The sequence below is a fragment of the Emydura macquarii genome, unplaced genomic scaffold, assembly GCF_026122565.2.
Source record: "Emydura macquarii macquarii isolate MOO-44397 ecotype Brisbane River unplaced genomic scaffold, CSIRO-AGI_Emac_v2 contig_3287, whole genome shotgun sequence".
Lineage (NCBI taxonomy): Eukaryota > Metazoa > Chordata > Testudines > Chelidae > Emydura > Emydura macquarii.
The window spans coordinates 6,209,928-6,234,142 of NW_027133424.1; the positions used below are offsets into that span (position 1 = coordinate 6,209,928).

The 24,215-nt window shown below is 46.9% G+C and overlaps 1 protein-coding gene across 1 annotated transcript in view; it reads right to left on the minus strand.

Annotated features, from left to right (window-relative positions):
- LMX1A (LIM homeobox transcription factor 1 alpha) overlaps positions 1-22,697 on the minus strand; it is a 139,500-nt gene extending 116,803 nt beyond the window's left edge. Inside the window, exons 1-6 of the mRNA XM_067532499.1 lie at positions 22,552-22,697; positions 16,707-16,804; positions 7,441-7,502; positions 6,999-7,190; positions 6,371-6,484; positions 3,960-4,146 (exon numbers count right to left, since the gene is read on the minus strand). Of these exons, the coding sequence (XP_067388600.1) occupies positions 3,960-4,146; positions 6,371-6,446 (263 nt within the window). The 5' untranslated portion in view covers positions 6,447-6,484; positions 6,999-7,190; positions 7,441-7,502; positions 16,707-16,804; positions 22,552-22,697. The remainder of the gene's footprint in view (positions 1-3,959; positions 4,147-6,370; positions 6,485-6,998; positions 7,191-7,440; positions 7,503-16,706; positions 16,805-22,551) is intronic.
- Positions 22,698-24,215: the final 1,518 nt, after the last annotated feature.

The window sequence follows — 24,215 nt, forward strand, 5'->3', positions numbered from 1 at the left end:
TTCAATGGTGCAGGATTGAGCCTCAATACTTCGGTAAAAACTAATTTAATTTATAATTATACTATCAATGGTTTTTGGTTTTTTATTTCTAGTAAAAAAGTTAGTAATAAAATACAACTGTTTAATAATCAGCTCAAGTGATTATATTCACAAGACATTGGCTTTTCGTCTGTATACATTTCTGAGTATGTATCTATCTATCTATGCATCAATCAAGCTCTGGGTTGGAACCATTTTCCCAAGTAGTTCTTACTCATGCAAAGATCCCCAATCAGCCAGATCTCCTACACTGGTGTAAATCGGTGCATTTCAGTGGAGCTATTACAATTTGCCACAGTTGCAGATCTGGCTCAGTGACTACATTGTGACTGCTTATATGAATTAGGAAGACCCATATGAGTAAAGATGGCAGGATTGGGCCCCATTGCTAGTATACATTCAGAGGCCACAAGAACATTACACATATGAAGCACAATCTCAAAAGCCAAGCATTCGGCAATTTAAGAAGGTGTTTATATTGTGACATTTCATCACATTTTCCTTTTATTACCATAATAGCAACAAAATATGGTTTTGAAGGCAGGTTCTGATTTTTTTTTTAAAACAGAAGAAAAATTAAACTGTCTTTGATCCCAGAGTACTAAAAATTGCAGCTATAGTCTTGCCAATGGATTAACACTACAGACACATACATATCCCGAGGGAAAAAAACAAAAAGTTTTTAATTTTTTTAGCTGAATCACTTCCTTCCATTTCAGCATCAGAGTTTTTTCTTTGTTTGCTGGGCATTTTTTTAAAAAATGACAACCTTCCACTCACACACATTCTGCTTTAAACTTTACTTTCAGCTGTAGCAATTAAACTCATGTCCTCTACACGGGACATGAAGGGAAGTTATAAAAGCCACCTTAGCGAAATATAAGCTTTGTCCTAGAACACACTCCCTTATTAACACACTGAGAGAAGAACTTGGCCAGTATACTCCGTTTTCTACTACATTTGATATGTTTCCAATGTTACTGAATGAATATCACACAGCTGGTAAATATGTCTGTTATTCTCATGCATGAAAGTCTGAACTTTTGACCCCAGTGAAATGCCCTTTTAAGCCAGCTCACAAAAAACAAACTAGAGTGGCCACTGGTGCATTTCCAGGTTCCTGGACATTCTGGCACTACTGGGAATGGCGTGGGCCCGCCCCCGCCCACATGACCCCGCCCCTGCCACCTGGAGGATGAAATTTTGAAGAGCAGGTTGCCTCGCCCACACTGGCATGACTTCACATGCCAGGTCACACCACCGGTGGCGCAGTGATACGCTCTTCAAAGTGGTGTCGCCCATCCAGGTTACGGGACAGGGGACCAAGCCATGGAAAAAAAGAGGACTATCTGGCTTGACATGGGACAAAGGGCCGGCCTCCAACCAACACACCTATGCAGAGACACAAACTAAAAAACTCACAAAACCTCCAAAAATGAGAACCAGAACTGAAAACTGCAAAACTTCCACTGACTCCAGTGGAAATGGGATCCAGCCCCGTTTTCCTTGTTTGCCAAGGGCCTGATACAAAACCCATTTAAAGCAGTAGGATTCTTTCCATTTGCTTTAAATGGGCTTTCGGAGAGGCCTGCCTGTGTGTCCAGCTGTGCCCATAGTAAGAGGCAGCCCAGGGCCCTGGAGGCACTGTGCAGGAAGTCACAACCCTCCCTAGCATCTAGGGGGAGCCTGTCTGAAGGGGGAAGAGAGAGAGAGAGAGAGAGATGTCACCTCTGGTGACCTGCCTTTAACAGCAATGCTTTTAAGAACATAATTTCCAGTATAGAGACATAACTTCTTAAATATTATCTGTAGATATATTGCACAATGAATATGGCAACCAATGAGCCACTGGCTCTCAGTAGAGACCACACATGCCACCCTTTGGTGAATTATTATTCATATACCTGACGCCGGGGATCCCTGTAAACTCTCTGCATCCCCTCTGTGTCCTGCCAGTAGGTATCAAGAGGTTTCTGGGATGCACCCTTTAGTGGTGATGCAATCTAGAGGGGAGGTTGGGTGCTGTAACTCACTGGGAAAGTTGCAGTTCCTGGGTCACTCGTGTCCGATCCTTATGCTGGAGGAGAAAGTTCCTTGCACTCGGAACCTTTCCACACCCTTGCCTTTGGTGCTACAGAAGGATTTGAATGGCAAATAGAACAAGAGGGACTCCCCGTCTACCCAGTCTGTAGTACTGAAGGCCACATCCTGTGGTCCTTACCCTCGTCAAACTCCTACTGAAGTCAACAGAGGTCTTGCCTGGGTGAAGATTTCAAGATCAAGTCATAGAATCACAGAATCCTAGAAGATTAGGGGAGGAAGGGACCTCAGGATATCATCTAGTTCAACCCTCTTTCAAAGTGGGACCAACCCCAACTAAATCATCCCAGCCAGGGCTTTGTCAAGCCAGGCCTTAAAAACCTCTAAGTATGGATATTCCACCACCTCCCTAGGTAACCCATTCCAGTGCTTCACCACCCTCCTAGTGAAAAAGTGGTTCCTAATATCCAACCTAGACCTCCCCCATTGCAACTTGAGACCATTGCTCCTTGTTCTGTCATCTACTACCATTGAGAACAGCCTAGCTCCATCTTCCCTGAAACCCACCCCGCCCCCCTTTTAGGTGTTGAAGGCTGCTATCAAATCCCCTTTCACCCTTCTCTTCTGCAGACTAAACAAGCCTAGTTTCTTCAGCCTCTCCTCATAAGTCTTATGCTCCGGCCCCCTAATAATTTTCATTGCCCTGCGCTGGACTCTCTCCAGTTTGTCCACATCCTTTCTATGGGGGGTGGGGGGACTGGACACAATACTCCAAATGTGGCCTCACCAGTGCAAAATAGAGGGGAACAATCACTTCCCTCAATCTGCTGGCAATGCTCCTCCTAATGCAGCCCAATATGCCCAAGTCCCCACTCTGTTTTAACAGGGTGACTAGCTGACCCTTCTTCCCACCCTTTCCTCTCATTTCCAGCCCTTACAGAGAGGAAGTGGTTAGGTGACAAGGCCAGGACTCTGCAGATGCCAGCTGGATTCCACCTGCCAGCTTGCCCAAGTCACCTAGAATGAAGTCCTGCCCCCACTGAAGTGAACGGGAATTTTGCCCTCGAATTCAATGAGGCCAGAATTTCACCTTTAATCTCTTGGTGCCCGAGTTCCCCCTCTGTGCAATGGGAATAACAGCACTGTCCTACCTCACCAGGGTGTTGGGAGGATGACTATACTAAAGAGTGGGAGGTGCTCAGATACTGCAGTAATGGGGGGCTGGGGAAGTTCCTTAGCTAGATATTTTAGCCTGCATTTGAGATCATGTTAAAGAAATCAGGAACCCTCATTTTTACAGCTCCAAAAAGGAGCATGGGAAAGCGACCTGCCCGTCCTCCCTGGAATAAACCAGTAGATATCACTGGTGCAGCTACCTGAGAAACAGTGTGCTTGCAAAAGCAAAGAATCCAGCCCGTGCAGCCATGGGATCTCCAACCGCACAGGTGTTTAATGCAATTACAGGCCCATTTTCAAGAGGGGCAGAAGGAACCGAAAGCCGCTTCTGAAACCGGGACTTCAGCACCTGGAACATTTTTAATTGGCACCCCTGCTCCCTAGGGAGGCCGAGAACCAGGACTGGGGATGGACTAGACACCGCCAGAAACGGTCAGACGCCTTCTCACCAGCGAGGGGCGGCCGGGGCGTGCGCTCGGGCTGCGGGAACTGCAAGGGAGAGCGAGCCCCCAGCTTGACCTCGCCCGGCCCCGCAGCGTTTGCGCTCCGAGCTCGCTTCGCACGGCGGGTCAGGCGCGGCGCGGGGATCGCGGGCGCAGAAGGGCCGGGGCCCGGAGCCGATCTGTATCTGTCGGAGGGCGGGCCGGCCGGCGCCCGGTCTGTCAGGCGCCAGCCCCGCGGCCCGGGCGAGCGCAGCCACTTACTTCTCGTAGTGGAGCCTGCAGTAGAGCTTCTTGTCCCTGTAGAAGCAGGTGGTCTCCAGGGGCGCCTTGCAGGAGGCGCACAGGACGCACTGCTCGTGCCACAGGCTGTCGTTGAGCCGCAGCAGGAATCTGTCCGCGATGACCCTCTGGCAGCCCTCGCACACCGATTTGGGGTTCACGGCTCTCCCTGCGACCGAAGAAACACAGGCGGGCTGGCACCCTGGGCAGCAAAGAGGGGAGGCCCCTTCGCTTCCCTTACCCAGCGATCCCCGGCTGTTCCGTGCCAATTCGATTGGAAAGGGGGGAATCGATCAAACCAAAGCGCTGGTTCACACTCCAGGGTTTGGTTTGGTTTTTCTTTCTGGGCAGAAATGACCGTGTCAACTTCTTTCACTACAGCCAGAATCCCCAGGGGCCCCTGGCACAAGCAGATTGGATTTGCACACACACACCACACACACACACGCGCGCGCAGAGATATGCGCGCCGCACAGGGACGGACACCCACGGAAACAAGCCGTCCGCCCCGCTGTCGGGGGTGTCACCGCCGGGCCGGATCGGGCGCCGTTCCGACACAGCTAGGCTGAAGAATATTTTGGGGGGTTTTTTTGGTTTGATTTGGTTTTCCCTAAACGAATTTATAGGAAAACGACAAATTATTTGCCAACAACGGCAAACATGGTTGCAGCAGCAGGAAACGTAGCGCGGGCTTAAACATCTGAATGGGAAGCTAGTTTTTTCAAAGAATTAACCTTCCTTATGTAATGTTGTATTTATACCCGCGAAAGCGGCTGCCCCCCACGTTTTTTCAAAGTGACATTAAAGGAGTGCAATGATTGGTATCAACATAATCATAAGGAACCTATTCGACTCCCGATGTAAGGCGAGAATTCACACATCAACAAAAGCTAGGACTAGATAGCACCGCCAAGGAAATGATATGCCTCGTCAGACTAGAGAAGGGAAATGAAGACGAAAAAGAAAACACTCGCCAACATTTTTTTAAAAAAAAAAATTCGCGCGTTTGAATTTTAGGATTTTTATCATCTATTTAACTTTCAGACTTGAAAACGAATTAATCTGGAGTCATTATTCTGCAATTAGGTATTTAGGTTTTACAGGGACTAAAGGTTCTTCAAAATATGGGTATTTTCCCCTTACAATTATCATCTAATCTCTCTCTGGAGACATAGATGGACAGACAGACAGATTCTACAAATACGTAGTGTATAGATCTTATATGTATATATGTGTGAGCATGTTTATATATACACACACAGAGAGATCTATAGAGTATAGATTAAAAATTAGTATAGCTACTATAGAGAAAACAGAGATGATAGAATAATAACAATAGTATCTGAGATGATAGATCTGTACACATTCCATGGGTATTAATTCTACAATGCGACTTGCCCCAATTTCCGACACAGTCATTTTGTTTTATTATTACTAATCGAAGCAACCGAGAGAGAGAGATCTCGGCGGTTCATTCTTGTTTATCCATGCCTTTCATAACCCGAAAAATCGCAATTCTAAATTAGGCGGATATTTTTTCCATTTCTTTTACGAGTGGGGAAGACAATTTAAAAACCAAACGATTCCATGAAAAATCGCCCGATTTCCTGAATCCCAGCCAATACTTTTGGATGCAATTGCCAACCCGTTTTGATTTTTCAAGGCCTGTTTCACAAAAAGCAAAAGAAAATCCCGGGGAGGGGGAAGGGGGGGGGGGGAAAAGAGAGAAAAGAAAAGAAAAATCGCCTGGGCCATGCACAAAGGCTGCGAATTTCAATCCCTGGTCTCAGAGTCTTTTTCTACACTTGATTTTCTTTGCAACTGTCTCCCAGGTGGGAAATTAGTTCTAAGGGGGCATATACACAACGTGCACCTAACCGGGATGGTTCGTCTTGGCCACTGGAGCCCGGGCGAGGGCTAGCCGGAATGAAATCGTGCCAACTTTCTGGCTAAACCTATTTCTCGCCCTCTCGCTCGGGGAACGTCGGATTGCAAGAGGCACAAACACGTACATCTGCAGGGGCAGTGCGGGAAGAAAAGTCCCAATTCGCCCGCAGCTTTAACCCAGTGGGAAGCTGGATCCATGGGGCTGGAGAGGCATCAGATTTCACGGGGGCTTGAAATCAACCATTGCCCCCGAGAGTGCGGGGAACAGACCCGACACCATGAGGCGGAGAGGGGCTCAGCCATGCCTTATGCTAGAGGGACAGGGATTGAAACGGCCTTTCCAGGGAGGATGAGTCGCTGAGCCACTCACCCGAAGGAAGCGGCTAACCCTGCAGCTCTTCCCACGACTCAGCGGCCTTTTCTTTTCTCTGCCCAACCGGTGGGTCCCCCCCGCCCAAGCCCGGCCCCGGGGAGAGGATCAGCACGGGAAGTTTCTTGCAACTTACCCAGCAAGGAAGAGAAGGGGGCCGAGGTCTCCAGCGCGCCCTGCAAAGTCTCTTCCATTTTCAACCCGTCTAACATTGCGGGGAGCCGGGCGGGGGGGGCGCGGTTCACCCCGGCTGCAAAACAGCAATGGACACGGCGGCGCTTAGACGCGCTCCGGAGCAGGGCTGCGAGCGGCCTGGGGCGTGGGGCCGACCCGGACGGGGGGGGGGGGGGAGGGGGACAGAGAGTAAGGGCGGGGCGGCGGCTGTCCGATCGGATTTTATTCTGGGCCCCCGGTCTCCGTGCAATAACTCCTCCGCTCTCCACCTGCAGCCCTCCGGGCCGGCGAGCTCCCACCGCTTCTCGAGCGCCCTTCCCCGGGGGACCAACCCCACCTGCAAGCCAGGGCCGACTATAAAGCCGCCGGGGAGGGTCCTAAACCCCCTCGCAGCCCCTCCCCACGGTGGAAACCCCCTTCTCACCCCCCCCCCCCCCCCCCCCGCCGGCTCTTTCCTGCCACCGGCGAGAGCCAAGTGTTGCACGCAGACGCAGGGGCGTTTGGAAACGTTTCCCGACGCCGAGAAGCCGCTGGGAGACACTTTGCTGCCCCCAGTCCCTTCTTAACAAGGGCCGAGCGAGCTGGCTTACCTGGCCGGCGGGGGGGAGGGAGCCCTGCTTCCTGCCGGCGAACGCGCCTGGAGAGCCCCGAGCTCTCTGCCAGGGGCAGGCAGCGCCCCCCTGCCGCCGCTCTCAGCCCCGAGAGCCCCTCGGGCCGCGCTCCGCGGGGTCTGCGCCGCTGCAAAGCGATCCTGGCCGCCCGGGCCAGCTGGGTTTGCTCCGCTGCGGGGGGAGGATGGGTAGCTACAGGTGAGCTGGAGGCCGGCGGCCGGAGTTGCTTGCGTCGGGCTGTTTCTCTCTGTCAGGCTTCCCGCGAGCAGTTCCCCTGGGGACCTAGGCTGCGCTAGCCTGGGGGGAAACCAGCTCCGGGCTTAGCCCCTTGCTTGCCGCTGGAACTGGTCTCGTTGCCTCCCTCTGGTGCCTCCCCGTCTGATCCCTCTCTAAGTTTCCTCCCCATCTGCAACTCCCCTACCTCAGCGCACACTCTCGGTCTCCATAGCAGCCCGTTCCCGGTCTCTGCAAACACACGGCGCTCTGAAATAAAGAGCGAGGACACAGGTTGCAGGAAAGATGTGTAAAGCACACACACCGCATGCATATTTAATGGAGGGCGGGGGGGACACGACCCTGCATTCATCTAACCACTCACAGCCAGGAAATGCTAAAGTTAAGGTCGAATGTGCAATCGGCTACTATCTTTGGGGGGAAATCCTAGCGGCCCTGAAACCGATGGCAAAACTTCATTGTGGCCAGCCTTTCACCCTTTAATGTGGGGATCACACACTACGCTTCAGATAATACAGTATACATTTTTTTAAAACCCCTTAATTAGCCCTGTGTAGCATTTTGTATTCCTACTTCAGCTGTACAAACAGTGCCGGATAATCATTGACAGGGAAAGCACGCACGAAAAAGTACTTAAGCAACGTATTTCAGATGCAGGAGAGCAAATCAGCGCCAAATTTTAACGTTTGAATTCAGTTTTTACTTAGCCCCACATCAGGCAAATCTCCCATTAATTTTTTTTCGGGCAGCTGTAGCCAAAACATGCAGGGTTTAGTACCTTGAAAATATACTGGAATTATGTAATACAAGGAAATAACTAGTTCTTGGGAAAACAGATATGATTTTATGCTAGATAATGAAACAATAAAATCAATTTGCACCCTTCGTTTACCTTGACAATTTAGAAGTACGTCTAAATGGGAAATAACTTTCGAATCAGGGCGTATTAGTATAAGTGTATTCAGCTGTTATAGGACAGTAAAGAAACTGTTTTGCGATAGTGTTATCGTTTTATTTGTACTGCAAAGTACCGGGAACATTTTGGATTTTGCTACAGAATTTGGGGCTAGGTTACTTAAAAAAGAAATATTGAGCCACCTCATATTAAATACAAATTTTTAAAAAATTATATATACTGATGCTATTCTACTGTAAGGACTCATAAGATCATTGTTTGATCATGCATAAATGTATCTTCATCCAAAGAAAGGAATCACTGGATTTTGGATGGGCAGTGTTCACACCATTATTTTAATATGTCATGCTTTGCAAAAAACAAAAACAAAAAACAAAACAAAACAGAACTTTTAGGAAAAGCCCCAGTCAACACAGCCTGTAACATCAGGATAATGAACTCGGAAGACATTTTAAAGGTAGTAACATATTACATGTTTATCCTAAGCAACTACATTACCTTTTATATTAATTGAGACTTCATAGGTGATCACTTAAAGAATATTGTTGTGAATACCCTTAATATGGCATTTAAGTTTGCACAGGCAACTTTAACCATGGCATTTCCTGACTTTTGAGTACTTCTCAGAGCCATCTTAAAATGTGCATTATTTGCACTTAATTATACCACATCTTTTGATTATCAATCATTTATAATAGTACAAAGAAAAGGCACATTTCAATTATTTGTGTTATAGCAGTGCCTAGAGATTTCAGCAGATGTCAAGCTCCTATTGTTCTATACACCATACATATACAGAGACACTAGCGCTGATTAGCGAATGTTCATCAAAACAGTTTTCCACTGGAAAAGGCAATTTTAAACTAGTTTTCAATTTTTCATGAAATTGTATCAATCTGTGTAACAGTTGTGTTTAAAAAAAAATGGAAAAAACATTTGGAAAATGTTGCCCATTCCACTGTGACATTTTTGAAATTGAACATTTTGATTTTTTTCCATTGTGAAGTGACTTTTCACGGTGAATTTTAGTTTAGAAATATGTACCTCTAACAAAAATAAAAACAAATATTTTTACATTTCTAGAAACAAAATATTTTGATTGACTCAAAACAATTTTTCAAAATTTTGTTTTGACACACTTTTCAAATATTTGTCTTTTTGCTTCATTTTGGGGCTTCCCCCACCCAAAAAAAAAAATCTCTAAATTTTCATAGGAGAGAAAATCTATTTTCAGACCAGCTCTACCAGTAACAGCCAGGTTCTGCCCTGATGAGCTTAAAAGCTAAATAATTAAGATTAACAATGGGTTGGAGGAGATACTAAGGCATCAAGATGTGAAGAGATTTGCTGGAGTTCATACACCTGGTCAGTGGTAGAACTGAGATGAGAACCTGGTTTCCAGAGTTCCAGGTTATTCCCCCAGCCATACTAACTTTCACAATAATTTAACACAGAAGAACAAGACGTGGTACAGAAAAATTCTTTTTAGTTGCCTGGTGGTGTGTCTTGTTCATATGTCCAGGGTCTCCAGTTTTGGGGTGGGGAAGAAATTTTTCCCCAGGTCAGACAGGCAGGGACGTTGGGTTTTTTCCCCCAACCTTCCTTTCCAGAATGGAGTGTGATTCACCAATTTGGGTCATCTGGGCATCTCCCTTAACTAATTACCAGCCATTGCAGGAGCATTGGTGACAGCTGGGTCTCTCCTATTCTCTGCCTATGCCACACAGTTTAGTTTCCTAAGGACTGAAATGCTTGGGTCTAACTAAAATCGTTGCACTTAACATAGGGGCATCCAGCTGAAATTTAATGGCCTGTGTTATGCAGAAGGTCAGACTAGGTGATCTAATGATAACTTCTGCCCTTAAAAAAAATTCTATGAAACAAGAGAGAGCAGAATTAATTTTAAATGTGCAACCTCAACGTTGTATTTTCAGACTTTTGACTAGCTGGCTTCTCAATTGTCCTTAACATTGTGTCCAAGAAAGACCTAGCATTAATGCAAAGTTATAGTGGAGACCCTATCTACTCAGTGGCAAGCTGGATCTAAACTCTATCTCAAAAATCCCTGGATTCTGCAGCACTCTTGTTCAGCTGACTAGAAATTCAGTGGCAGGGTCTGATAAACTGAGAAATAGAGGTTTATATTGATTTAGATATGAAAATAAAAACTACAATACTCCTTGGGTTATTTAGTTTGATATTAAATTTAACTAATTTTATACTGCCCCCACATTTATAATTTTTAGTTTGCTGCAGAGTATTGTGTTGAAAATACGTAAGTGTAGACACTATTGGGGGAAGCTGAAGGTAGTGACAGCGGGTTGAAGGTCAAGCTGAGGTTTTGGCACTTGGGGAGATGTGGCAGGTAGTTTGGGGTTAGCACATTAAGCTAGAGATGCCTTCTAACCAGTAGTTAAATAGTTAACACTGTTGCCACTGAACTGCCATAATAGAGTTAAAAAGTTCACTCCCCTTTGAGATGAATAGGGTAGTTCAGTCCTCTCAGAGCTGTTGTTTCAGGCTGACTGCAGACTCAGGCAGACAGTACCACATTAGTTTCATGGTGGATGATTGGAAGGTTATCTTAGCACAACCATAGAGGCTAGATTCCCCACCACCCCCACAAAGCTGGGATTCTGGAGCTGAACTTGTATGTCAAAGGGTGGATTCTTTGGCCAATTCTATGGCTATGGGATGAGAATACGTGACTATAGTTCTTGAGAAACATAGCACTTTCTGGTGCTGCGTAAAAAGTCGGTCCTTTCCAGAGTGTTGGGAAGCATCTTCTCTTTCTTAGAAAGGAGAAAAAACTATGACATGTGCCACCTGCCGAGATGAACTCTCGCCTCTCTCCTCCAGTTACACTAACCTCAACAGCCTCATTCTGGGGCTGGACAACAATGCATCTCTCTCTGACCTCAACAGGGAAGTAACATTTTGCTGGGCCTGGAGTAAACTCAGAATCCAGGCCCCCATCCCATCCCACACAGACAAACTAATTAAGGAAAGAAAAATGTATATGTTAGTTCGGAAAGGGCATAGATCGGTCTTATTGCTTTACAACTTTACTTTTCTGGCCTTTTTCATTGCAATATTATAATTGACCTCAGTAGAGTGAATTTTTCTTGCGAATTCACATTCGACAGACAGCATGATGACTTAAGCGTTCCTGTGCCAGACTAGATGGTCTGCAGTTTTTAATGAATGCCAGCTTGCTGAAACCTCTGTTGACTTCTGCCACAGTCACTGGCAATGCATGAAAAATTGTAGGGCTATGCACAGTTTCAGGGAAAATTAGTTGTAGATTTTTTGCTGTGAATCTCATTAAGTAAGATAAGCAGTGGCAGTTAAAGTTCTTTTCCAGAAGTAGACGTGAAGATTTTTTTTAGGACGCTAGAGAACTAGACATTAGGATGCTTCTTTCAGTTCCTCATACTTCAGCGTGACATATTTTAGGACTGGATGGAACAAATGTCACTGCCACTTGAAGTCACAGATAACATTGTCCAAAGAACACATTCCTTCTGAATATAGACTTGGTTTCATCTTCAGAGGTGACAGAACATGATTCCTCAGATGTCTCATCCTGAAACCTTTTCTGTTTCTTACCTCGCTTCTGTGGTAATTAGGGCAAAATTCCCAGACAACCTTCCACCAGCTGTGTTTACAATAAAATTTTGGGCCACTGAGTTGGAAGTTGCTTGAATTCTTCAATAACATCAACAATGAGAGCTGAGCCCAAAACAAGAGAGATTCTTGGTGTTGCTTCTGTGCTGTCATTGCTTTTGATGGGCACAAGTGAATCTCAAGATTTCATAAGATCGGGACACCACAGAAATACATAGGTAGAAACATGCTCTCCACCCCCTGCTCTGAGATTATATAAACAACATTTATTCCAACTCAAAGGTCCACAATTTAGCCTGAATTTTTTTTCTTATGGTGATGGGCTGGCCCTCTGACCCGGCCCCTTGGACCAGGTGGGCCATGGTAAAATGTACCCATTTTCTCCCCTTTGCTTAGAGCCTGCAGGGACCGCTCAATCCAGGACTAATTTTCCCACTCGATGTGCGTAAAACAGCTTGGTGGCTGTGTGCAGCAGATCGCTATGCTCGGCCACTAGCCGGGGTGCCAGTTTGCACTAACTAAGCTCCACTGATGCTGCCCATGCTAGACTGTGCCCTGCCACCAACAGGGGGTAAGTGTGTCTTGCACAGCAGATCCCTTTCTCCCTCCATGGCTGTGTCTCTTGTTCCCTGTGCTTAAAAAGGCAGCTCTAACTGCAACAGTGCTTCATTAACACACAAGAGGGACGGACTTGGTGAGACACTCTCCAGACCAGAGCCTAGATGTGGAGGATGTTACAGGAGCAGAGCACAGTCTTCCCTTGTACATGGTGTAGCCTGCCTACCAGTCCTACCAATACCAAGGGAAAGGATAGGACTCAATGCAGAAATGCAAGAAACCCGTAGGCCGAGGCCTGTAAGAAGTTAGCTTAAGCTAAGAGCATGAGTGCAAGGCCTGTAGCCTTAGCAGAAATAAGTTGCTTAACAAAGTTTGTATCACAAACAGATCTCCTCACTCCCAAGCAGAATGGGGGCACAACCACCATCCCTCCCCATCTGCTGATGCCCCCAGAGAGGTCTCATTGAGTCCTAGGCAGGGAGTGGACACCTTCCCAGGCAGGGACAGGAGTAAATGGTTTAGGGGCAGGGCTATGCCATTGTCTCTCTGCTAGCCCCGAAGAGCCTGGTCAGAGGAGGAGGCCCACAATGGAGGGCCTGGGGAAGCCACAGTCAGAGGGATTTGCTGGCGCTGTGGGGCCAATGGAGCTATGCCACTGGGAAGCCAGGGTTTAGGAAAGCCCAAGGGGCCAGAGTTGGTGTGGAAGCAAATGTTTCAGTGGTGGTGTTCCCAGCCCTCTGTACATCTCTTGAGATATGCAGAGACCCCCAAGGAGCTGCAGGACTTGGAATGGGACCCCGGCTTTCTCAGGGAAGGAAATCCTGCCGCCCCATGAGAGGGGCAAATATAGATGGAGGAGGAGATGGATTTCCACAACAGGATTCTCACTGAACTTCATATCCCACAAAGCCACCTCCTGGGGGAGTGGTGGGGACTCTAGCCCTGTGCGTTCACTGTACCATGGAGCTGAGCCCAACCTGCCTTATGCAGGCTGAGAGCTTGGCTGTGATGGGGGGACAGGATCCTAGGCCAGGGCTTTGTCTCGAGCCCAGCTGGGGAACATGCAGCTTCCCCTTGGCATCCACCACCAACCGGCCCAGCAATTACCCACCCCCAAGCCCCTTCTCAGCTGGAATGGCAGAGCTGTCTGGGGCAGGGGCACAATGAGCCTTCCTCTCATCTAGGGGGCTCCATGTGATGGCTTTGTGGAGGCCCCTGAATTGCCTGCAATGGTCATTAGGCATCACTGGAGCTGGGATGCCCCCACAATGCCTCAGCTCCAGAGTGCTGGGGGCTGCCTTTCCCCCACTCGAGGCTGTGAGCTTGGCACTGCAATGCTTCAATGAGATTGACAAAGGAATGCAACGTCTCTCCCTGGGCGGCCAAACCCCTGGCCAGAGCCCTGACACCTCTTCAGCTATACCATGAGGAAAGACATGGATCTGACCACGCCCTCACTCGGCCTCTGATAGGACACTCATTTCTCTCCCAGCAATGGCATAGGCAGGGCTTAGCTCAAGGCGCCTGGAAAGAAAGAAAGAAAGAAAAAAAAAAAAAAAGCTTTAAATGTTCTAAAGATTCCCCATTCTTGCTTCTCCTACCTCCCATCCTTCCCCTGAAAGATCAGAGACCTGGTCACAGATGCCCCTGCTTTGTTAGTTACACTCCCAAGTCAGACAACACCCCCTTCAAATTGCAACAAGAAGCCTCACTCCTTTCAAGGCTACCATGGATACGTATGGTGGAAAAGCAGCAACATAGGGCAAACAGGGCAATAGAAATAGGAGGGCAGTGATTCGTTAGTAATATTGTAAAGAAAGTACATTGAATAGTCCAAAAAAGTCATACCTGAAATTTAATAAGACCAGCCCAGAGCACCCCCATTCAAGAAGCACTCTTAAGGACCCACTTAAATGCATTCCTGAATAGGGATGGACTTCAGGTCATGCTTAAGTACTTTCCTGAATTAGAGCTACAATTTGAGACTAGGTCACCTGAACGATACACTTGAGCTCAACTTCTACATTAAATGAGACAGACAAGATCTTCTCAAATACACACTATTAATACAAGGTACAGTTACATCTCTACAGGTGTGTTTTGCTGAGAAACAGCTTATGACACATGTATTATTAAAATAAGCATTGAGATGTAGCTGTCAGCAGAGGAAGACAAGTTTACCTTGTTAAATAAAGATGCAAATAGTATGTGGGTTTCAACAGTGAGGGTAGTTAACCAGTGGAACAACTTGCTAAGGCATGTGGTAGATTTTTCCATCGCTTTAAATCAAGGTGTCACTTGAGGTACCTCTGAAAATTAGGTGTTAAGTTGAATCCCTAGCTCACACATGACTCGGTGGCTTTCAATAAACATAAGTCACAAGTGCTTTGTCTCTCTCTCTCTCTCTCTCTCTCTCTCAAGGGCAATACAATTTTTCTTTGTCCTCCCCTGACCAGGGAAAGGACATGCACCAAAACATTCCGAACACAAAACCCCCAAAGTCAAAATCCAGTTTCCTCTGCAAGGTTGTCTTTCCAGCCTGCAGTTCCCCAAGGTTGAACCCTAGCATTCAGATACAGGAGGTCTAACCTCCATTGGCAGAATTGCATCACCCTCAGGAGACCTGTGTTTATCTGATCCTGACTGACTCCCATCTCTTTTTTCCTCAACAAGCCTTACTCCTAGGATGAGACCAGGGCAATCAGCCTCTGTCTTTTCTGGCCAATTTGTTGTCAAAGTAACCCATCTGATTCCCAGGTGTCAGGACTCTCTGGTGCTCATTTGATTCCCAAAAGACAGTGAGAAAAGTGCCATAGCATTCACAGACATAAAGCAGAGGGGAAAACAAACAAGGTGATCTTTCATACTCCATTTGTATTCCATTTAATTACACCACATGCAACATAATGAATTTGGTAGACTACAGAAACCTTCCTGACAGGAGATCCCACAAAACACCAAACCACCCCGGAACAGTCCCCAAAAGTGAATCCCAACAATTATTGAACACTTAAAAAATTCAGTCAGTGGCAATAAGCATATGTTGAGTCATAATGCTAATGTAATGAATGCACATATAGAAGGATTGAAGAAAAAAAATAATCACAAGATTCTGCAAGTTATACAAATTCAAACTGTGGGCTAGGGGGGTCATATGGTAGGTCTTCCCTGAAAAGTGGCCTATGATCAGAGATTTTAAGACAGCATTCAAGTGTGTACATTTAATGGGTAATAGTAAACATTTTGTGCTGAATGTTATTTTGGGCATTTTTTTGAATTCTGAATGCTTTAAGTGGGAAACTTTAATATTGCAGTGACAGTTCTTTTGCCTTTGCTTATTTTTAATGGTGATCTCTGCCCTTCAAGCATTCTGTTTTCCCAGGGTTAAGGATGACAGAGGTCCACCAATATCATCCAAACATTCTTCTAGACCAAATATTTGGGATCCAAAGAGCAAGAGATATACAGTTATATTATTACTAAATATTACATATTTAGCTCTTGGGTACTTCTAAGGTGCTTGAGCATCTTGGCTTATAATCACTGTGAAGAATTAAGACGTCTGTAACAACAACCCCAGCTCTTTTACAGCACTTCTCACCGGTGCATTTTAAAGCACTTTACAAAAGAGGTCAGTAGCATTATCCCCATTTTACAGATGGGGAAACTGAGGCATAGAAAGGGGAAATGACTTGCCCCCTGTCATCCAGCCACCAAGCCCGGAATATAACCAAGGTCCCTTGAGTTCTAGTCCAGTGTCCTATCCACTAGGTAACACTGCCTCTCCTACTGAAATATCTCTGTTCTCCTGTGAACAGAGATGTGTGACTAAGTGTTTAGAGATTACTGCTATTGATTTTTTTCAGGACATGATGATGGTAACATTTACAGGTACTATTCCTGGAGGAAAGATTTCCTGTAAGGGATGGGTGTCTTCTCACTGTTTAGAAATGACCTTACTAAGAGAGCTAAGATACATTTGAAGAACATGAGAGTTAGGGCCAAACCCAGAGTCATGCCACACACCAAATCCCAGGTAATGGCAAATAATTGTTCATTACCACTGGTTGACTCCTGCCTTCTAGGTAGGGCAGAATCCCCTGGGGGCAGTTCTAGACAAACCAGCAATGCCCCTCCAGCATCAAAGCAATAATCCATGTTTAACGGTATCAGGATTTTCAAGAGCAGATAGAGGGTTCTGGGAAATCTAGCATATGACCAAAACCCAGAAAGCCACTTTCATCGGGAACTTTTTCAGTCAGTGCTCACGGGCCTCTCTAGTTCCAGGAAGGAAGGATTTACAGATACTGCACATTGCAGAGAAATGAGCCTCACCCAGACAATACAGGTACCTGTGAAGCTCGTCGCAGATAGAACAGAAGCAAGGGCAGGAGATGCAGTTCTTGAATCCTGGGACCCTGGCGTTGTCCTGGTGTGGGGAGGTTTTTCCCTGGATGTGGGGTGAGAATTCAGTTCTACTACTAAACTATATACTAATCAGAATTCCTAAATTAAGATATAAACTATTTACAATTAAATAGTGAAGGAGGACACGATTCCAACTCATGCCATGCGGCAGTAAGGAGGAACTGGAGAGCAGTCCACTCACACTGCCTCTCGTAACCCTCAGTCAGAAGTACAAGAAGAGCGACTATGTACGTGCAGGTCAGCAAACACAGCTTTGAAGAAATTCCAGACTTGGGCGCATGGCGTGCATGCATACGCACGTATAGAATACACATGGGAATCAGCACTTGAAGAAGAACCCGAGATTTTCAGAAGTGACTGGTCATTGTGTGTGTCTGACCTGAAACTGCTGCAATGCAGAGCACCCACCACTGAGAGTCAGACCCTTTAAAGTGGCTCAAGATGGGCACCCAAACATGGAATACCCAACCTCACAAGGACCCAGATCCTTAAAGGTATTTAGCCACCTAACTCCCATTAAAATATACGGGAGTTAGGCAGCTAAAAACCTTTGAGCCAAAGTGCCTTTGAAAACATTGGCCATATGAATCCATTGGCCTGAATTTAACAACGGCAAGAGATCCTTTATGACCAACTCAGCAATGATCACGACACTCAAGGAAGGCCTACGCCCAGACTAAAATGCAGGATGCGACTGGAGGCCAAGTACATTATCTTCTTGAGCATCTTCTGCAGCTGTGTTTGTGTAGGAGAGTGGTTGGACAGCAAATGGCAAGCATTGCATCCTCCAAAGACTGTTTCTTAAGGAAGGGGCAGATTTCCACATGACTGAGGCCTGGTCTATGCCACAGAGTTAGGTTGATGCAAGGCGGTTGACGCTGACCTAATTCTGTAAGCCTCTATACTACAACGTTGCTCCCACCGATGCAAGTCGCCCACTACACCAACCTAATAACTCCACCTCTGTGAGAGGCGTAGTGCTTAGGTCAATGTAGCTAGGTTGACACCGTGTCCATGTAGACTCTACATTGCTTATAGCACCTGTTGCTGCCTTGATAGCCTGAGCTGTCAGCCTGACCACCGGAGCCCCGCCACCCCATGGTGGGCTGTCAGCTTGAGTCCCGACTCCTGCTGTCAACCCTCGCCACAATGCCCCACTTAAGTCTATGCAAGCACTCCTCGTGAGGCTGCGCACCACCGGCAGAAGGAGGTTAGTGTGGACATGAAAAACCACAGTAATTACTTTAGTGGCTGTATATCGACATAACTCAGGTCAACTTAATTTTGTAGTGTAGAGATGGCCGGAGAAGTCACCACCTCCTCTTGCTAAACCAGGTGTAGATAATGCCAGCAAAACAGCCATGCTACTTGCTTTAAGCAATCAAGATGAATAAGGATCAGAATAACTTTTGATGGGTTTTAGGAAATCTAGAAGACATAGACTTCATAATCAAAAACCAAATCAGACTCAACAGTCGAGAGATAATCCTTCAGAAGCCCATAGTTCTTGAAATGGAAAGGCCATAACGGATAAGCCTTTAGCTGACCATCGTTGGAGGTTTTTAAAGACAGATTAGACAAACACCTGACAGGGATGGTCAAGATAGCACTTAGTTCTGCCTCAATGCAGAGGACTGGACTAGATGACCTATCAAGGTCCCTTTCAGTTCCACATTCTCTCTTCACTGTTTAACAGGCCTGTCAGAGCGACCAACAGAAGGAAGAGCGGATTGGGCATGGCAGTCTTGATCAAGAACTGCTGAACGCATTCAGAAAGAATTCAGCTGGATGGTTCTTTGTGTCGTCTACAGGGGAGGATAAGTAGCCTCCCATAGTCTCAGTCATAGCTCGTGTAGAGCTGGTCGAAGTTTTTTTCCTAAATCATTTTTTTTAAATGGCCTTTTCCTCTTTAAACTGAAAGCTTGGGTGAAAAGTTCTCAGTTATTTTGAAATGTTCGGTTTTTTCCCCCCATCAAAACTGAAAAATTTGAAGTTTCCTCCCTTTCTCCTCCCCCCACCTCAGCCATTGAATGCAATAGACTGATTCATGTCTAATTTTCCCCCCTTTTCCTCTTCCTTGACCCTTTTGCCATTGTAGCTTTTCAAAACTTCCATAGTTTTTGAAAAGTTTGAGTGACAGCGTTACAGGTTCATTTACTGTCACCCAGGTCCCTGCTCTAACCTCTAGACCCCCATTGCATCTCAATGATCTCCAGGCAGGGCAGCCCACAAAGAGGCAATTGATTAATTGATGCATATATTTCTTATTGTTATTTAAACTATATATGGTTTTGTAGATTTCCTAACATGCCATTATTCTGCAAGGATAAACTCGGTTTACAGAACTAATTAACTCATTTATGCTAATTAACTCTTATTTAGAAAGAAATCCCCAGAACTTCCTTTTCTTGGGGAAGAGAAGGGTAGTGTAGTTTAAGTGGCATTTGTTAGGTTCTCTTGGACTTTTTCCCAGTGCGAGTTTCAAAAATATTCAGTTTTTTTTCTTATTTCTTAAATCCCCAGCTCCTGGAGGCATGGGATTATGAGAATTTTTTGTAAAGCTAAGTTTTTAGCCTTCCTGGTTGCAAAGAAAAGCTTGAAAAGGTGACCTCCTAAAATCTCAGGAACCAGAAGGTAAAGATAAGGACCCGCAGTTTTTTTTTTTTTTAAACCATGATTTTTAAGCCAGTCATGATATTTTAGGGCTGACTCAATTTAGATGATAAACTTTTTGGAGCAAGGACTGTCTCTTATCTGTGTTTGTACAGCACCTAGCATAATGAGGTCCTGGTCCAAGCACCCAGGCATTATTGCAATAATATAACAACAACAACAACGACGACAAAGGTTTATGATTGTTTGGTGCTGGCAACACCTTGTGCTAGAATTACTGATGCTTGACTTACAGTGAGGCAACATTAGTCAGAACTAAGTCCAGGAAATGTCTGTAAGCCCCACCCACACCATGTAAGGAATGACTGTCCACTAGGGGGCATTACTCACCAGTTGACTAGAGAGGGGTGACAACTCCCTCTTGCTTTTCCACTAGGGGGCGCTGTGCCTGAAGCCATCACCATGCTCCAAGGAACACAGGGGGAGTGGATGGCAGGGGGAGTGGATGGCAGAGCAGGCCGCCTTTCCCAAAGCACTGTACTGCTGCCCCCTCCACCCTAACCTTGACACCAGCCCAGCTCTGCTGATCAATGCAGAGTGGGGGCAGGGCCAGGCCCCGCCATTGCCTCTCCCTGCCCCCTTCTGGGGGTTTATCCCTTCCACACAAGACTTCCCCCACCCTTGCAGGCAGGGAGCCCAAGGATCAGGTTGTGCTGGGCTCTAGTGCAGGTGCACAAGGGAAGAGAGACAGGTTCCTGGCACTTTCATCTCCCTCATCTCTAGTGCCCCCTCCCCCAATACAGGACCAGACCACAAGCTGGTGTAAACGGCTTCATCAGTGCTATGCCTATCTACACCCACTGACACAATGCCTCAGCAAGCTTTCTCTTTGCCCTAAGCTCTCCTCTTAGCACGCGTTGTCAGCAATGGCAGTTAGGAAGGGGTCAGCAGCCATTCCGCAGCCGTGTCACGTTTCTAAAGGCTAGCAATCGGTTAAAGGTAGCCGGCTTAATGAGGGCTGCCTGCTATTCCAGCCTGACTTCACCACCTGACCAGCAAATCGGGAAAGCCGTGTCCTAGGGAGTCCCCTAGTGGAAAACAACATAAATGATTTAAGATTCAATTTATCTGATGCTAGGAAAGATCAGCAGCATTTAAGGCGGATATAAAAAATTGTCAGTTATTAATAACATGTCCCCTCATACACTAGCCACTTTCCAGGCACACAGGAAGACACACGCTGTGTCCTAAAGGGCTAAGGCTCAGTGTCTACACTGCACACTAAAGCCAGGCCTGTGGGCTTGGTATTTCCAAGCCTGGGTTTGCAGTTGCTGGAGCTGGCTCTCCCCGCCATGCTAATGTAGGCATACTGCACTACACAGCCCTTCTGACTTGGGCCTGCGGCTTCACCTGCATCCACACTGCAAAAATGACACAGCTGGATGCTAGCCATAGCTGGACTCTGGCTCTGACCCACCCCTGTAGCAGGGTCATAGGAGCCGGCTTCTGAGTGCTTGCTGACCTGAGTCAGCCTGGTGTGTGTGCAGACAGAAGGGGAGTTGGGCTCAAACCAGGGTCAGAGCCCAGGTTCAGTGTACAGGGTATGTTGGCCAGTGCTAAGGGCCACAGGAACAGAATGACTCAGAGGCGGCGTGTGTAGCAACAGCAACTATTCAAAGCAGGGTGTCCATTTGTTTCACCTCCCAGTGCTGGGGAGTGAGCCCGGAGGTGTGTACATATACACCCATTTACATGCATCTTGGCCCTGCCTGAGGAAGGTAGGGTGCCCCTGTATTTTTACCTTATAAAAGTCTTGTCCTATGCATACACTTAGGCCACCCCTAATATTATTTACCTTTTTATGCTGACACTCTGGGCTTGGGTTCCTTTCCACTGCATGTTTGTGGTTAGGGCTCTTCCCTTGGTCTCTAGCAGGACCGTTGCCTGTGGCTGCATATTGCCACATTCACTACCCCTGTCACTGGCCTACAGTGTAGACATACAGGAAATGGCCCTGAGGTTCCTGTGGGTAATTCATAGAATTGTAGGACAGGAAGGGACCTCAAGAGGTCATCTAATCCAGTCCCCTGCACTCATGGCAGGACCAAGCATTATCTAAACCATCCCTGACTGGCGTTTGTCTTACCTGCTCTTAAAAACCTCCACTGATGGGGATTTCACAACCTCCCTAGGCAATTTATTCCAGTACTTAACTACCCTGACAGTTAGGAAGTTTTTCCTAATGTCCAACCTAAACCTCCCTTGCTGCCATTTAAGCCCATTGCTTCTTGTCCTGTCTTCACAGGTTAAGAGAACAATTTTTCTCCCTCCTTGTAACAACCTTTTACATATTTGAAAACTGTTACCATCTCCCCCTCTTAGTTGTCTCTTCTTCAGACTAAACAGACCCACACTTTTCAATCTACCCTCATAGATTAGATGGTCTATCATATTTTTTGCTCTTCTCTGGACTTTCGCCAATTTGGCCACATCTTTTCTGAAATGTAGCGCCCCGAACTGGACACAATACTTCAGTTGAGGCCTAATCATCATAGAGTAGAGCTGAAGAATTACTTCTTGTGTTTTGCTGACAGCACTCCTGCTAATACAGCCCAGAATGACGTTTGCTTTTTTTGCAACAGTGTTACACTATTGATTCCTATTTAGCTTGTGATCCACTATGGCCCCCAGACCCATTTCTGCAGTATTGCTTCCTAGGCAGTCATCCCTGCTTCCCAAATGCGTCCATCTAGGAACCTAGTGACAAGTGAGAAAGCGCTGGGAAGTTCTCCCATTCTGGTCTTTCTTTGGCAGTGTTCACTTGATGAGTAAGAAATTCTCCCAGGCGCAGGGCACTCCAAAGTACAACCATTTGGGGAGAACATACTGTGTACTTGGAGGAAGCAAAAGGAGCCAAAAGGCGGAGGATATTTTTTGTTCATGCAGCACCTAGCACAATGGATTCCTGGCTTATGAATAGGGCTCCTTAGTGCCACAGTCATAAAAATAATAAATTAAATAATTTGAGGATCCTTTCCAGACCTTGACTATCCCTGAAGCCTACCAGATCAGGCTAGGAGTCTTTAATAACACAGCAATCTCCCTGGGTATATTTATTAGACTAGGAGAAGCACATCAGAAGAGATCAGCTCTTACCTTTCCCAGAGCTCCTGGTCAGGCTGGTTGCAGACAGGCAGGTGTCACTACCACACTTTATTTGTGGAAGGTTTTCTTCAAAAGGGCTAGACACTCAGGGCTTCTCCTCAGTGCAGTATTAGCTGGCCTTATAACCAACTTCTATCCACACACCATAGTCTCTGGTTCAATTTCCATGGTGCTTTCAGTTAAAAGGAGCTGGCCCATCACAGGCTGAAGCTTAATTGCCGCTGAATTACCTGCTAGTAAAGCTGTGTGGGGATGCAGCTGCTGGAACTCATCAGCGGCTAATTCAGTCACTCCGTAGGCTTGGCTTTGCTTTGCTAGGGTGGAGTATCTCCAGTGCACTAGTTGGTGTTAACTGTTGTAGTGAGCTCCAGGCTTTTGGTTCAGTTTGCTCAAGTGGTGGAAGGGTTGATGGGGGGCTGAATCAGAGATGCAGTGATTTTATTGTGAGTCTCATGCTATTTGGTGTTTTCCTTGAAGCCCCGGCTCCTGGAGTCCTGAGATTATGTGAGGTGCTTGGCTTCCATTTAAACTAAACAAGCACATTTCTGGCCCTCACAGGTGCAGAGACAATCTTAAAAGCCAGACCCCACAAAGGTAAATACAGAGAACTCAACAGTTGTTTTACTCTCATGCTCTTTGGGGACCTGGCTCATGATTTTTGAACAAGGCGGGTTGGCAAGACTCATACTGGAGTGAAGGGGTGGGTACAGTCTCATCCAAATATTAGGATCCCTGCAAACAAATATCACCTAACTCGCAGAGCCAGCCTGTTTGGTGGCAGGGCTAATAGCCATGTGAATTAATTACTTCAAGTTACTGCAAGGTGGTCCCAGGGCACAGGCATTTCCTCTGCTGATTGTTCCCTAGAGCCTAGGTAGCAGAGGCCCAGCTCTGATATTTCCTTTGGACGTGTTGGTAGGATGCCATGTTGGTGATGGAAGGAGGTGTGTGGTCAGGGATGGACCAGGCCTCAGGTGGCTTGTTGAATTGAGGCTCTCTGCTAAGTGAACCCAGCAGGCTGCCCTCTGAGCCCATCTGCATGTCTTTCCACTAGCCCCTGGGTTCCCAGCGCTTGCTCCTTTAAAGCCAGGTGGATGATTGCGATCAATGCTGAGCTTTTCCGGGGCTGCAGGAGGCAGGGATGAGGCCATTGCTCTAACAGCGGCATTTTTAGTTATGATACAGGATGCTGCTAAGGGACGGGCACCTGATTGGCTGGGGAGCCTGGCTGGCTCAGAGAACAGCAGTGGGACCGCCCAGCATGCAGCTCTGTCAGCCCCCCCCCAGGGGAGCCTGTGGGAGCTGGGGATGCGCTGCACAGCCTGAAAACCAGGCCCAAAGGGTCTGAGGTTGGACCTGCAGAACACAGAGCGCCCAGCCATCGAGGCAGAGCCCATCTTTCAGAGCAGCAGGCTGCTGCGAGTCCCGGGTATTGCCTGTTTCTTTAGCATCACCCCTGCGGCTGGCTCCCCAGGCACCAGGAAGGTTCCCATCACCCTAGTATCTGAGCACCTCCAAAGCTCGATTCTCACAACCCGCAGGTGAGGCAGGGCAGGGCTAATGTCCCCACTGTACAGGTGGGGCACTGAGAGGCTGAGTAACATGCCCAAGGGCACCTTGGCAGAGCGGGGAATTGAAAACCCAGATCTCCCAAG